The sequence below is a fragment of the Tubulanus polymorphus genome, chromosome 2, assembly GCF_964204645.1.
Source record: "Tubulanus polymorphus chromosome 2, tnTubPoly1.2, whole genome shotgun sequence".
In the NCBI taxonomy this organism is placed as follows: Eukaryota; Metazoa; Nemertea; class Palaeonemertea; order Tubulaniformes; family Tubulanidae; genus Tubulanus; species Tubulanus polymorphus.
The window spans coordinates 25,766,207-25,782,005 of record NC_134026.1 but is presented as its reverse complement, the minus strand read 5'-3'; the positions used below and the strand labels follow the sequence as shown (position 1 = coordinate 25,782,005).

Below are 15,799 nucleotides of genomic sequence, written 5' to 3'. Positions count from 1 at the left end.
AGGTCAACAAGTTTTTCTTATGCGCATAGGTTAGAAATGGCTTCAAGTACTGCATTCCTAAGTATGCCTGAATAGGTATATGTCACTAGTTTTCCAACTGACTAAGTGTCATGTAGATAGATGTTACATTAGCTGCCTACATAATGAGGCTTGGTTGCTATGGTGATACGGCATCCAGTGTATGACCTTCTACAACCAGCATCCACATATGTAATTTTCATCAGCTCATCCGCGTCTTGCTTGGAATATTATTAAGTCTTGATTATATACATGGTAGTAAATGAATACCTTGAAGGAATTTATCTTAGATGTAGAACATCCCACTTAGGCAAAATCGGGCAGGTATGGCCACATAATGTTTGTGGTTACAGTGTAATTGTTATGCTAATCTAATTTTAGTAGGTCCCTGTATATAGCCTGTATTGTGTTACTAGTGTTGACCTAAATTTCTAATAGCCAAGCTATTGTGTATGTTGTGTATACACACTACTCTCATCTCTTATTGGCGGATGTACTCATACACAGTGTATGCTAGACATTTTGTATATTCTTATTCACAGATATATGACGCATTAGTGAACATTTCTGTCTTCTGTCTGATAATGCGGATAATTGATCGGATACTAATGTCGCCGTAGTAGTAATGTACAGACATTTTTGTAGGGAAAGAAAAGATCGCGAGAAAGCCCAACTGGAACGCGTAGAACGAGAACGAGCTGAACGCGATAGAGAAAGAGAACAACTCGAACGCAAAGAAAGAGAACGCGCAGAAAGAGATGAACGCGAACGTTTAGAACGTAAACGTGTGTTAACGGAATCAGCAGCAGCCGCAGCCGCTGTCAACCAACACTTCAAACAATCTCTACAACTAGCCAGTCAAAAGGTATCACTTCTATCTACAGTACATGGCATGTCATATCATATCATCGTAGCGAGTATGATATTCTAGTAAATGAATCTAGAACAGATGCATATGATGTGCTATTATCGAGCACAACAGCTGGTGAGAAACGTGCTGTGGAATATGCATTGTACATTGTATTGAGCATGCACGATGAATCAACGTTGATATGTATACTGCTTGTTCACTCATTATATCTAAGGTCACAATTTGTTAAAAAGTTTATGAATTAATTCTGACATTGAAGAATAGGAATTTTTGTTTATTATCTATGATAGATACGCATGCTTAACTAACTCTATGCTGCTGGTTTTAATATTGATAAAGCTTTAAGCACTAACTGTGTGTGCGTGTTCATATCCCAGCTTTTTATGACAACTAAAATTATGAATCTGAAATGTTTACTTTTGATATTTTGAGGATGATGAAATGATGGCTTTGTGATAAAAATGTTGCTAGGATTATGAAGATGTAATAGATTTTCTCTAACTACCATGTGTTTATAGCTAGTCTTGTAGTAGATTTGTGTAGCCTCAGGCTAATCTCGCATATTGAGTTGTCTGTGCTTGTAAGATGCCATCAAGTCTAATATGAACCATTATTGATACCGCTATATGTTCATGCATACATATACATGAATCAATACTGCGTAACAGGCTTTCTTGGTATTGATAATTCAGACAAAGCCATTTCTACACAATCTATCTCCTCCAGGGACAAGTAACAGACTTAGACTACTTGCGTATTCACAGTGGAATGCTGATTTCCATTGTAGCGATATGCCTTGGGAATAGCTGTTCGATCAATATAAATTAACATAACTATTTCTCAGCTCATAGGGAAATAGACAGCTCACCTACTTTGCTCAATCATAGTACAAAGGGTCATCAGTATTCTATCGGAGATAAGCTGACCTGAACCAGACTTACTGCTGACTATTATCACCTGATATAGGCCTAGATATAACTTCTTACGTAGATCAATCAAACAAAATGATAATATATATCAATGACTATTTAACAAAATCTGGTATTTTTGTACTAACATAGTCTCAATACGTATGCTTGAATCAGAGAAGTTTCATTCAGCTAGGATTGATATTACGTATACTTACGATTTAGTCTAATCAATTTACCTAGTTATTAATATAGACTAGTTGAGATTTATAAGTGTTCCTACTAATCTAGCCTTAAGGAATTCCAAATGCCTTTCGACAGATGTGTTGTAATTTGTGTTGTTACAGGCACAAGCGAATGCTGTCTGGGGATTGGGACTAGCTTCTCGGCCCACAATAGTGACGGCGAATCAGCCACAACCTTCATCGATGCAACCATCAGCATCAGAACAGAAAGATACTACCGTAAACAAAAAGGTTCAAATAGATTGAATTTTTCTATTCACTTGAGATAATTATAGAGATATTGAAAAAAAGGTTTTGCGACTATGAATAATCAGGCAATCATTACAAACAACACCACAGTTATTTCTTCGTGAACAGTTCAGAGTTAATTAAGCATGTAATATCATAGTTATTTCCATGTGATATTGTCATTGTTCGAGTAGGTTTTATAGGTTACTTGTATTACGTTTCAGGACCAGGACACAACCGAACGACAAGCAGCGGAACAGAAGTATCAGGAAGGCTTTGCGAATAAACTTTTGATCGAAAGTCAGCAGGATTTACTGCAAAAACAGACAGAAGAGAAACGAAAACTAGCAATACAACAACAGCATCAGCTGAACCATATTCAGATACAACACGAGTTACAGCAAAAAGCGCTCGCTGAAAAACTTAAATCGTGTGATCCTAAAACACAGGAAGCATTCCTTAAAACGACGCATGCTTATTATCGAGCGCAGGCAGCGGCAGTGTCATCGGGACATCAAATAAAACAAGAGCCGAACTTTAATCTGTATGGCTATCAGCCGTACCAGCAAATGTATATAACCCCTGATAAATTACAGAAACATTTAGCAAACGACCGCGCGAGTGCTATGGTGAAAGAGGAGAAACCAGATGTCAAGGTGAATCCCGAGCACCTTAAAGTGTCGCCGACATCGAGTAAAGATAGTAAAAATTCGGTGATTGTCGAGAACAAAGGACAAGACTCTAAACTGTCATTGATGTCACAAGAGAGTCGTTTGTTACATCTGATGATGCATGGTCGACATCCGCAACAGCAGCAGCAACATCAGCAACAACAACCACAAGATCGATTGCGATCTCCCAACTCACATTCATTTGCCACGAACCATGACAGTGCTTTAGATTATAAACAACGGCCTGATAACGTAAAAGTTTCGCGTTCACAAAGTCCATTGCATGTAGCCTCACCGCAGCAGCTCTCAGCGGCAGTTCGGCAACCGATGGAATTGCAAAAATCTAAATCGCACATAGGTAATAGCATTCCGACTAGCTGCCATTCATCTCTCGGTAGCAGTGTACCTACGAGCAGCCATGTATTACCAACTATAGCTCAGCCTCCTGTTTCTCTGCCGGCGAATACGACCGCAGCCTATGCATATAACTTAATCCAACAAGGTCTTGTACCAAACCCGATGTATTCAAGTGCGTCACGACATACAGCAGACACTTTACGGACCCAGTTAATGGGTGGTGCTACTAGTACTTCTTCAACATTGACAGCAACGTCTGCCGCTCAGCAGGCACACGCGGCCGCGAAAAAACATCGTTTACAGAAAGAAGCAATTCCACGTAAGAAGCCTAAAGTAGACGAACCCGTCAATTTGGTGCGCACATCAGCGCCTGTAAATAGTACCCAGTCCATTGTAACTAACACTTCAGCTCCAACCACGTGCACGGTTACACCAGCAGTGACATCACAAACTCATCATATTGCTAAAGCAACTGGATTCATGGATAGCTTTAAGTCATTCGTCGAGAATACTGTTCATAACGCATTCCTGCAAGATATCGAAACGCAAAATTCACGGCATCCGAAGTTTCGTATGAAAAACAAACAGCTCGATCATCCGCCATCAGTTGTCTCGACTTCAGCAGTTGCGACTGTTACTTCACCGGTAACACCGACATGTACAACTGACTCGCAACCGAGTCGACCAAATAGTGTCTCGGCTACCTCTACCTCTTCATTAATGGAAACCATTAACCGAGTTGCGAATGGTATCATAGACACTGATAGTGATACACTAAGTGCACCCAGTCCACCACCGCACTCCGTTAAATCGGAAACAAATAGTACAACATCTTTTTCGCCGAGTCGTTCAAACAATGCTCCGAGCGCTCCGAAACTGAAGAAGGCCTGGTTACAGCGTCATTCCGATGAGGACAAACATAGCATTACAGGAGTCGATTCGAAAGTTATCGATCCCGGAAACTTAAGTGACAGTAATAAGACTAGTCCAGCTGCAGTGAAAGATTGTTATGTTAATTGTTCTTACATTTCGCCGACTAAAGAAGGAGAAAGTAAAAGCCCGATCAGTTCGTTAAATGGAGGTTTGAAAGATCTGATCCGACGAGAAGATGATTCTACAACTTCTGCCTCAGAGGGTGAACCTCAGGTAATTTCTTGCGTTAGTTTATAAATTGTTTATTCATTGTTGTATTCACTGGGTAGGTAGACTTCAGAGTGGTGTAGCTGCAGGCATTCATCGTTAAGTAATGAATTATACATGAACCGACCAAATGCTACGTTATCAGCCGCCACCAGCAATACTGAATCGATAATCAATACGACTACTGCTATAAAAAGCTTCTGTTTGCTGTGGATGGCGGGGAGGTATACTCATCTATGAATTGTTTATATAATGACCTTGAATTCTTCATATGTATGAAGTGCTTGGGGATAGAATAACTTTGGCGCCTTTCTATTCAATATCCAATATATTTGTTTTGATCGTAGGGTAAATGTCTTTCCAGAATAGAAATTTGATTTATACAGTGCTCGTAAGAAAACATCAATAAAAATAGAATGATGTGGCGTACCTTATTATTGTTGGCATCGATGAACTATCTTTTAAAAGCGATAGATATTTGTTTTTAGAATGAAGAGAACGGGCAGCGAAAACGAAGAATGAAGACAAAACGGCCGAGCAGCGCCACTGCGAAACGCCAACGCAGCGACAGCGATAGCACAACATCTACTTCTTCTAAACTCAATAGCACGGGTCGTAGTAAACTAGTGAAGACTAACGATGCTGGCGAAGTCAAAATGGATGACGAAGACACGCGCGGTTCTTCGTCGATGGATTTACCGAATGGTAAAGATGGTGCCGGTGATGATGACGCACAAAAACGCCGAGGAAGAAGGAAGAAAGACAAAGAACAGTTGAAGAAGCCAGGTAGAAATTCAACAATTGGATTAATGATTACACGTTTTTTTATAAAAACAGATCATTACTACTGTATTATGAAAAGCCTAGTATGAGCTCAATTGATAATTCAATGCATTTATTTTCAGGAACTGGACCAGCACAACCTCCCGCTCCTGTAGTCGAACGCCCATTAGTTAAGATGACAGTCGCACAATTAAAGAAAAGCCTACAACCGTTTCTTCAGGACGGGTCCTGTGTGGAAGTGACGCCGAAGCTAGCCAAGTGTCGCGAGTGTAAAGTCATTCCTGTTACAAAAAATAATAAAAAAGTCAACAACAGTTTTTGTCGGTTTTACGCTTTCCGGCGTTTGAAATACAACCAAAAAGGCACATTAGTAATGGCTGGATTTTCATCACCTTCTGATGCAGAGGCCGATGACCTGGCTTTATGGGCACCTGATGTAAATAACTGTAAGTATCAACTCAATTCATCCATTAAATTGTTCTCTTTCGAAGCGGTGTCTGATCAATGTTTCATTATGTTTTCACTCTCAGATACTCAAACGCCACGTTTATCTGCTGAAGTTGGCTGTTATATCGTACAACATGTCGGCGACAAATTTTGCGAATTAGTTGAACAGGAGAAAGAAGCCAGAAGTTGGGCACCAGAAAATGGTAAGGCGATGCTCAGTAAATATTGTTTCGAGTAAATGGACATTTAGATAATATTAGATAATATATTCAATGGTTTGTATTTTAGCTGAAGTAGCTTGGAAACGAGCTGTTCAAGGTGTACGTGAAATGTGCGACGTTTGCGACACGACTCTCTTTAACATACACTGGGTTTGTCACAAGTGTGGATTTGTCGTCTGTTTGGATTGTTTCAAAGTGAAAATGCAGCGACAAACATCGGATGACAGTACGGCAGATTGGATCACGTGCAGCGCGAATCGACAAGGTCATGAACCCGAGAAACTAGTCCTCACTCAGATCATACCATCCACAGGTTAGCATAATGCCGCTTTATTCATGATAATTTGAAGTGCAGATGATGCCAGACATTGTAGAATTTAGCCCAGTATACTAATAAAGTATTGATCAATGTTCTCGGGTATCGATCTCATACTCTTATAACAGCTGTGACACTTCCACAATACACATCACTATTCATATGTTAATAACTGTCAATGCATTGTGTCGCTCAAATAACGAATGAATTTATTTGCAGTGCTGTGGGATCTCGGGAATTTAATTCACGTGGTCCGAGATAAATACAACATTGTCTCAAATTGTCCGTGCGGCAAGTCCAAAGTCACGCCGAAGAATGGTGTCAGTCAGCAAATTCTGTCGGCTGTCAATCACATATCATCGTCATCATCGGATTCTAAAACTGAGAAACCAATCGCGAATGGCATCGGTGAAGATCATGGATCGTCGAAACGACATCGTAAAAAACGCAGCTCAACGCCGAACAGTGATCTCAAAACATCGATGTCTTACAACGCGGAAACAGCATCCCCGCTCAGTATCCTCGCCGACGTTGCTTCGATGGACAGCGAAAAATCTCGCGAGAAACAAATCGATTCGGATAGCGGCGACAAACGCGGACCGAACTGTTCGACGTTGCGCGAACTTCTCACGAAAACAACGAAAGCGAAAAATGACAAAAAAGTTAATCAGAAAGCGATGAACAGTACGCTAGATGATATTATTCAATCCGTCGTAGAAAAGAGTCTCCCGAAAGATCACAACACTGAATTTCAATCGCAGACTTGTCCGAAACTATTGCATTACAAACCACGTAGTGGTCAGATACTGTATGGACGTAATACTCCTATTCGAACTTATACATTAACTGAAACTAGTGTGCTATTCCCAGATGTACCACATTCCTGGTTGTGCGATGGACGATTATTGCGACTCCACGATCCACAGCATAAGGGCAACGTTAAACTGTTCCAGCAACAATGGAAACAGGGCCAGGTAAGAATGCCTAGAGTACGATGAATATATTTTGCAAAAGTAAAAAAATCTATGTAAAAATCTAACATGAGATTGTTTTTTCATTTCAGCCTGTTCTTGTTTCTGGTTGTCATAAATACTTGGATAAGCATCTGTGGAGACCGGAGGCTTTCTCTCAGGAGTATGGTCAACTTGAGAATGACCTTGTAAATTGTCATAACGGTGTCGTAATCATTGGCCATCCGATGAAAGTGTTTTGGGAAGGATTCGAGACCATGCAGAGTGAGTATCCTCCTAGACCTTGGGCTCAATTCTGTCATGATTGAATTAATTTATGTTGTATTGTTGACAATTTTCCAGAGCGTTTAACGGATGATGATAATGAACCGATGATGTTGAAATTGAAAGATTGGCCACCGACTGAAGATTTCCGTGACCTCTTACCGGCCTGGTTTAGTGATGTTATGCAAGGGTTACCCTTACCTGAATACACACGTCGCAATGGTATTCTTAACCTTGCATCTCGACTTCCTGATTTCTTTGTGAAACCCGATCTTGGACCAAAGATGTACAATGCATATGGTAAGTGGGAATATAAAAACTCTGATCTCTCTATCACTAATTCTGTAAATTGTAAGGGCACAGTGGTTTAACCAGTGGATAGATCGTTGATTGATGACCCAATGGTTTTAACAGCTATGCAATAGAAACATTTCACCTCGAACCATTGTCACATTTCTAACCATAAATGTGCCTCACTGATGTAGGTATTACAATTAAGACTTAGGTTTCATTGGATTGCATTCATAAGCATGGTGGTTTAACCAGTGGTTATTGATGAACCAATTGGTTTTTAAAACTATGCGATAGAAACATTTCACCTCGAACCATTGTCACATTTCTAACCATAAGTGTGTCTCACTGATGTAGGTATTACATTACAATTTAGACTAAGTTTCATTACATTGCATTTGTTAGCATGGTGGTTTAACCAGTGGTTAGATCTTGTATTGATGAACCAATGGTTTTTTAAAACTATGCAATAGAAACATTTCACCTCGAACCATTGTCACATTTCTAACCGTAAGTGTGTCTCACTGATGTAGGTATTACATTACAATTTTGACTAAGTTTCATTACATTGCATTTGTTAGCATGGTGGTTTAACCAGTGGTTAGATCTTGTATTGATGAACCAATGGTTTTTAAAACTATGCGATAGAAACATTTCACCTCGAACCATTGTCACATTTCTAACCATAAGTGTGTCTCACTGATGTAGGTATTACATTACAATTTAGACTAAGTTTCATTGGATTGCATATCTAAGCATGGTGGTTTAACCATTGGTTAGATCTTGTATTGATGAACCAATGGTTTTTAAAACTATGCGATAGAAACATTTCACCTCGAACCATTGACACATTTCTAACCATAAGTGTGTCTCACTGATGTAGGTATTACATAGATACTTCTACAGCCATTATTGTGACTGAAATATGATTGCAATTTAAACACATTCTGTTTTTTTCTTATTCTCAGGCTCAGCTTGTTTCCCACACGAAGGTACTACAAATTTACATATTGACATTTCGGATGCTGTAAATATAATGTGCTATGTCGGTGTCCCGAACGATGATCTGAAGGGTATTGACCACGAGGCTGCAGCATTGAAAGCTATTGACGAGGCTGGATGTGACATCATAACAAAACGTCGTGTACGAGAGGTACATGAAAGACCCGGAGCTCTGTGGCATGTCTATGATGCCCAAGATGCAGATAAGATTCGTGATTTGCTGAACAAGGTTAGTTATATGGACATAGATTTATATTTCTGTTTTTTTGCTGTATAGAATTTGCAAATAAAGATTGAGAATTTTTACAGGTGGCCAAAGAGAATGGTGAGACAGTTGAGCCGGATCACGATCCTATTCATGATCAGAGTTGGTACCTTGATCTGACATTGCGGGATCGATTGTATAAAGAATACAGTGTGACTGGTTACACTATCATACAGTGCTGGGGTGATGCAGTATTCATCCCTGCTGGAGCTCCACATCAGGTACGAATCTACTGTGATTCTGTTGTGAATCTGTGAATCAATTGACAGGGAAAATACTCTGTATTGGCTGATGTTCCTCATGTTCAATCACTCACTGATATTTTCTATTTTTTTAGGTGCGGAATTTGCACAGTTGTATTAAAGTTGCCGAGGACTTTGTTTCACCTGAACATCTTGATCATTGTTTCAATTTGACGCAAGAATTTCGCCAATTGTCAGATGCTCACAGTAATCATGAAGACAAATTACAGGTGAATTAACACAACTTTTCCCGATCACCCTCGGAGGTTTTGACTTAGTTGTATTTATACTGATTTTCAGGGGTTATTTCATAATTTAATGCTAGTGTTTATGTAATTTTAGGTCAAAAATATCATCTATCACGCTGTGAAAGAGGCTTGTGCTTTACTCATTTCACAAAAAGATGACACGGATAAGGATAAAGATGATATGGATGAAGATGATACGGACGAAAATATCAAACAAGAAGAAAACATGGAGCAGAATTAAATTAATGCCATGGTACCCGACCAGTTGCAGCATTGCCATGGTGACAAGTACCTTTCAGTCAAATCAGGCAGCAATTATCGGCAAAAACTGGACCATTTCTTACTACAAAAGTGTTGTGCCCATCTAAATTTAGTGACTTTAGTGAATTTTGTGGGTGGATTTTCGAGTAATTTTGATTTTCGAGTATGAACGTATGTCTTCTGCTCTCCATGTTTTTGATGTGTAGTTAGCTGTATGATGACGCTGTGGTATTCAGAAAATAATGTTGTGATTCTCCACCTGAAGGAGCCACTGTTACGTATTGTTGTTGTTTTGTTGTCCCAGATTCTTTTGTTAGAAAGTCTCGGAAATTTTATGATTTTGTTTTGTTCTCACAAACTAGAGCCATAGTGATATATGAAAACGGTCCGCAGACCCTGGCTCTGTTTATTTTTTGCTGTTGGCAAAAAGAATTCTTATAAGATTATGTTTATATCGTGGAATGGAATATGTCAAAATTTGTACATACACTCATGCTTTAAATCTATAAATTCTTTCGAAAAGAAAATTTTTCTCCCTTTATTTGAGGCCAAAAATGTAGCTATAGTATGTGGGGTCATTTGTAAATAAATCATCTGTAAATAATTTTGTATCATGGCAGTCATCACTCCTTTTCAGAATGGTAGATTGATAAATATCTAAAGTAGATTTCATAAAGATAAGATATTATTATCATAATGAGTAATTATTATTAATATTATTCCTGACAGAAATTATGTGTTCAAATGTTTGCTATGGAACGCAGTCGCCACAGACTTAAATGGATATATATGTACAGATACATAGAGAACGAATACATATGTTAATTGATGCCATGGCGCGATAAGCATAGAACACATCGTCCATCTGTGCGTATAACTTCTAAAGCTGGCATTGTTAACAATATATATGAATATATATATTATATTATATGTACGTGCATCTTCTATGTATTTCTGTATGAAGGAGAAATATTTTTATATGATATTAGTATGTATTGTATGTATGTGGGCTAGTCTTCTATCGATTCTTAATAAAAAACAATATCACATTGTACATTTACATATGACTTAGTGCTTTATTTTTCTCAAACTTCGCTGCACTGGTTACTCAAGATACACTAAGGACTTAAATAAAATCTCTAGATTCAATGGACCACAAGTTATATATATGGGTTCAACAGTTCAAAGGTTCTGTAGTATGCATTCAAAAATGGACCAATTTTGACTCCTATGAGTAACATGGTACTACTCTGAATGACAAAACTGGATACAGCCTTAGCTCATTCCAATTCCATAACCACGACTTATCATTTAGGATACAATTATCCTTTTAAACCAGTGTTTATTGATGAATGCAATTTGAGATATCCAGGCTGGGAGAAAGAGGGGTTCACCTCATATGAAAAGGGCACTTCATTACACTTGGAGGGAGTCTCGGTGAGCGCCAAAGGCGCGATGGCCTCGTGGGGGGAAATTTTGTGCATATAACAGCTTAAATAAGTACTATGGACTTATGTCTGTGATCAATGTCGATTGGAATTTTCATGTGATTTTCAAAAGGGCACTTGGTCAGAAAAGGGAGGTTCAAACCCCCTCTGGATCTGCACCTCATATCTGTATTTCTCGTATGCCTCAGTAAACCTGCAAGGTGCTGTTAAATTTCAGCTGTTCAGTGCTGCCCCATGAATAATGATAGGGCAATATCTGTGAACACATTTTTACCACTGGAATGTAAACATTAGCACTGCTTTTGGAGGAGTCGCTTGCTGAAGAGGTATGCAGTCCGTGTCAATAATATATAAGTAAATTCAAATGCTTTGTAAATCATTCATTTTATTCACATTTAACCTAATGCCAAGCAAAATCACAGAAATAAAGATTTGTTTTGAATGAATGTTCATTGTCTAAAGTCACTAACTAGTCAAATTGAATTGATTACATAACAAGGATTGCGTTGTAGATTGAGGGCAGAGCACTAGTGTACTACATCTGATCTACTAAAACATTTAAGCAAAGTTTAAGTATCAATGAACATGTGACCACCTATAATATAGCAAATCTAATTTGCTTCATATATGGGTCTTACAACTGCTTTATTTCACTTAAAATCAAGTATCACTTCCACTGTACGTATGCCAGTCACTTATATAGAGTATATCGGTGAAATATTAAAATAGAATTCACACATTCATATATCATATTCATTTACTCTGGCGGCGAATATTAGAGCGATTGAATTGTTCATTTCATGTGGAGGTTCCAAGTTTGAGAAATTCATGAATAACATGATATATTTTCATCGGTAGTTTCATTTTGAGGACTAAATCGCTTGGCCTTTCGTTCGTGAAGAGTCTTTGCTGCATTGTGAAGTTTGTCTACAAAATCTGGTACACCTGAAAATACAACAATTATACCCAATAATTCTTTAGAGACAACAATAAGTTCAGCATTGTATCACATTATCACACTGGGATCATCATGATGTGATTAATTATAAGTATATTCAGTTGACAATTACCAGTTGAAGCCATCCAGTTATACGCTACTGAAGGAAAGGCTGCTTTAGGGTCGTCGTGGTACGTCAAAATATAATCAAAACCATTCTGAAATTGATGACAACACAAAATTACAGATTAATTCATTCCCTTCCATGATTATCATTGCAGTTATTTTTCAGTAAGGGAAAATACCTCATCGAACGATGTATGAGGCTTGATCACCATCTGAGAACTGTACGTTTTAACGCGGACATATTTCTTTGATTCGGGTCGACACGGATGATCTACAGCACGTGATATCAGAACCATCGCTTTCTTATCATAGTCAATCTGAAATCATTCATTTCGATCATGATATTTGTCTTCGCGTGTTTATTTGACAATTCACAACGACCCCAATGATAACTCACCCGATGTCTTCTAATGTAAACGTAATCACGGCTGTACATAGGATACTGTCACAAAAAAAAACGAAGCATAACGCATATCAGCGGCTTGTCTGAGTTGGAGAAATTCAAGAATGATTTATAGCAACTTACCGGATAATGGGTGATCCAATGAAGCACTTCACAACCAGACTGTTCATCTTTATCAACAGTTTCCAGAGCGATAACGAGTCTGTCCCACTGTTTACGATATTCTATATCAACCTACAATTAAAACTTCCTACATTAATCGTTGGAGAAAGAGCCACAAAAATCATACATAGTACTAGACTAGTACTAGTGAATTTAAATGGACAAGAAACCTGACCCTTACTTGTACACTGTAGAACGCTTTAGCCGGAATATCAAAGAACCTTCCAAACACTGCAATAAAGAAGATGCAAATGTTTAATCAATAGTAAATCATATTCAGCACTTAGCAAAATTATGATCTTACCTTTATACTCATAGAGATAAGTGTCTTGAATCGGTCGACGCCAGAGTTTTATGTTTTCACGGTCGATAACAAGCTCCCATTGATCCATGTAATGATCTTGATTCCTATTGTTTGGTTCTTTACTGCTGTCATCAGGGATGTGAAGCTTTTGACTTTCCAAATCGGTGACGTGATTCATATCATCCACACAGCTACAATATAAGATTTATTAATATTACACGGTTTCCACGGTTACACGAATCAAAATTGCCAAGTTTTTCCTAATTATTTCATGGGTGATATTTCAATTTTCCCAATTGAAAATCGGGCATTATTAAAACTGAACGAATATCATCATACTACAGGCACATCCAACATTTTAGTGGCGACTGGTGAGTTTCAAGTAAGATTCCTGAAGAAAGTTGCCCTTGGCAAATGCTAGCTATGAGTGTAGAAAATCCCAAATATTACCAGGATTAGAGGAAAATCTATCAAATTCTCAAATAATTCAAGTTACAATGTTTAATTGTTACCTGTTTAATTCTTCATCAGTGACTTTACTTTCATTCCAGGAAAATAGCGATGCACCAAATAACAAGTATAGCGGCCGTCCTTTTGAATTCCGCAAGAATTGATGGCCGAATTTTTTAACGATTTGCTCCAGCGATTGTTCGTTGTATAATGTGCTGTACAAATTGATAATCTGAGCAGATCTTCGCACACGCTGCACGGCAATCGCGTGACACTGTTTTGCGAACACTTCTCCGAGTACATTCAATTTTTCATTAAAAGCATTGGCAAATTTTCTTAAAGATGAGGTCAAGGTCGAATGTGAACTACCCCAGAAATGTTTCACGCTGGAATTGACGTCGATTCGTGGCCCCTCACAAGCTCTATGGATAATCCCTTGTCTGAAGAATATCCTAGCTGCCTGAAAGAATCCTGGCGTACCCATTTTAGAGTCTATTTTTTACGATTTAGTAAAATTATATGAGTTTTTCGAAACATAAGCGTCGAAGCATGAAAACCGGTATTTCCGGGTTCATGGACCGGACAGTGCTGCCCTCTGACGTTTATTTACTTCCGGGTTGTTTGTTTGGCAGCAACCTGAATCAATCAAACTGTTCAAAAATCGCCAATATCTTTTAGTTGGTGAAGTGTCATCCCAAAGAATAAATATTTCACTACTCTTCATGAACTTTTCTATGGCAAAAAGTTAGACAAGCTTCAATTGATCAACAAAGTCGAGCTAATTAATTGACTTCCAGATTTCTGTAGTGCATGAAATCATTGATAGTTGCCTTGAAAAGGCTGGCCCAGGATATTCTGATTGTTCGCATATTTGGACATTCGACGAATGGTTACACATAAATGAATCACTGGAATATGTTGTAAATGCAATATCAAAGTACAATCTGAAGCCAGGCAATGTGCCGCATCTATCTAGATACACCAATTCTCGATGCAATATTCTCAAGAAAGGAGGAATGTCGACTTGAGCTGAGCAATTCATCTCTCTCCATCTCCAATAGATGTCTACTTGATTTTGATTGGAAAGTTAAATTGGTTATATCAACCAGTAGTTTGAGCTGCATGAGTCAGGTTTTTAATACTATACAGCTCCTTATAAAAGATGATCTAACCACTGGTTCTCAAAACATTGAACTTGATATAGAACAGATGAGAAAATTAGTAAAAGCCTTAGAGAATGCACTAGAAAATCTTGAATTTTGAAATGTTAAGAGAAAGATGTATTTCTGTATTGTCCCTTCAAAAAAAAATGAAAAAGATGTATTCAATGAAATAAACTGATAGATTTGGTTAACAGTATTATTTTATTATCAAAAACATAATTATATGAATTTTATAACATTGCTTGTAAATTGCATTTTCACTCAGGCATCAAACAATTGATTACATCATGTTAAATGAGTTGTTAACGAATAATTGAACATTATTCTATTTGTCATGTAACAATCTATAGGTCATCAGGAAAACTGTAAAACTAGACTGGAATTATATCCATTTTTTAGATGTACCGTAATAGACAAAATGTATGAAAACCTAATTCATGAAATGGAATCTTACTTTACTTTGATCAATGAAACAGGGACTCATTAAGCATGGTTTGGAAGAACATTGTCGAAATATAGGACTTATATATTTGAGCTACATTATATGGGAATATTATCAAGCCAGGCTGATTTTCAGATGCATATCTAATGAAACAGAACACAAAAGTTAATATACACCGTCTTGAGTCTACATATGAAACTTCTCTTCATTGATATTATGGCACACCTATTCCAATATTTTTCTCTAGTGACATCGGAATACAATTCATTTACTATCTTTTTTCTGAAGTTATTGAGGTAGCTATACACTGAGAATAATTAATAACTAGGCTACATGTATATACACTTTGGAAGAACTTCCATTTGTTGCTAGTAACAGGTAGTATACATGTATAATCCTTGGAATTAAAACTTCCGTAATTATAAACTTAAATTTTTACTGTACATGTACTCATCTCATATAATACATAGCACCATTAAAAAGCAAGCATTCATGATATCCCAGTAATTTATGTTATCTACACTTAACTTTCATAATAGGGGTATGATGATGTATTTCCCCTCCATATCAAAGGTATGAGATATGGTCTTTTTTATTTAAATCTGTTGAAATAGA

General features: G+C 37.7%; 2 protein-coding genes across 3 annotated transcripts in view; one reads left to right on the top strand and one right to left on the bottom strand.

Annotated features, from left to right (window-relative positions):
• Window positions 1-10,803, top strand: part of LOC141900577 (uncharacterized) — a 32,108-nt gene extending 21,305 nt beyond the window's left edge. The window contains exons 9-22 of one of the 2 annotated variants that reach the window (XM_074787542.1): window positions 664-883; window positions 2,145-2,273; window positions 2,495-4,444; window positions 4,927-5,224; window positions 5,344-5,667; window positions 5,752-5,871; window positions 5,957-6,202; window positions 6,425-7,179; window positions 7,269-7,440; window positions 7,519-7,740; window positions 8,700-8,962; window positions 9,043-9,219; window positions 9,336-9,470; window positions 9,583-10,803. In XM_074787542.1, coding sequence (XP_074643643.1) covers window positions 664-883; window positions 2,145-2,273; window positions 2,495-4,444; window positions 4,927-5,224; window positions 5,344-5,667; window positions 5,752-5,871; window positions 5,957-6,202; window positions 6,425-7,179; window positions 7,269-7,440; window positions 7,519-7,740; window positions 8,700-8,962; window positions 9,043-9,219; window positions 9,336-9,470; window positions 9,583-9,729 — 5,158 coding nt within the window. In that variant the 3' untranslated portion in view covers window positions 9,730-10,803. The remainder of the gene's footprint in view (window positions 1-663; window positions 884-2,144; window positions 2,274-2,494; window positions 4,445-4,926; window positions 5,225-5,343; window positions 5,668-5,751; window positions 5,872-5,956; window positions 6,203-6,424; window positions 7,180-7,268; window positions 7,441-7,518; window positions 7,741-8,699; window positions 8,963-9,042; window positions 9,220-9,335; window positions 9,471-9,582) is intronic. The other variant, XM_074787543.1, reaches the window with a different exon arrangement.
• Window positions 10,804-11,591: 788 nt separating this feature from the next.
• On the bottom strand, window positions 11,592-14,159 carry LOC141899600 (stAR-related lipid transfer protein 7, mitochondrial-like). Its single transcript, XM_074786006.1, has 8 exons — window positions 13,642-14,159; window positions 13,130-13,320; window positions 13,007-13,056; window positions 12,787-12,897; window positions 12,658-12,702; window positions 12,440-12,577; window positions 12,268-12,352; window positions 11,592-12,142 (listed from the first exon to the last, which is right to left on the bottom strand). The coding sequence occupies exons 1-8, from the start codon at window positions 14,061-14,063 to the stop codon at window positions 12,024-12,026; spliced, it is 1,161 nt and encodes a 386-aa protein (XP_074642107.1). The 5' UTR covers window positions 14,064-14,159; the 3' UTR covers window positions 11,592-12,023.
• Window positions 14,160-15,799: the final 1,640 nt, after the last annotated feature.

Bases quoted from the DNA above. Each gene is read 5' to 3' on its own strand.
- LOC141899600 (XM_074786006.1), bottom strand. From the start codon at position 14,063: ATGGGTACGCCAGGATTCTTTCAGGCAGCTAGGATATTCTTCAGACAA. The intron at 12,703-12,786 runs GTAAGTTGCTAT...TTTTTGTGACAG, and splicing joins ATTGGATCACCCATTATCCG to TATCCTATGTACAGCCGTGA. The intron at 12,353-12,439 runs GTATTTTCCCTT...CATCAATTTCAG, and splicing joins CTCATACATCGTTCGATGAG to AATGGTTTTGATTATATTTT.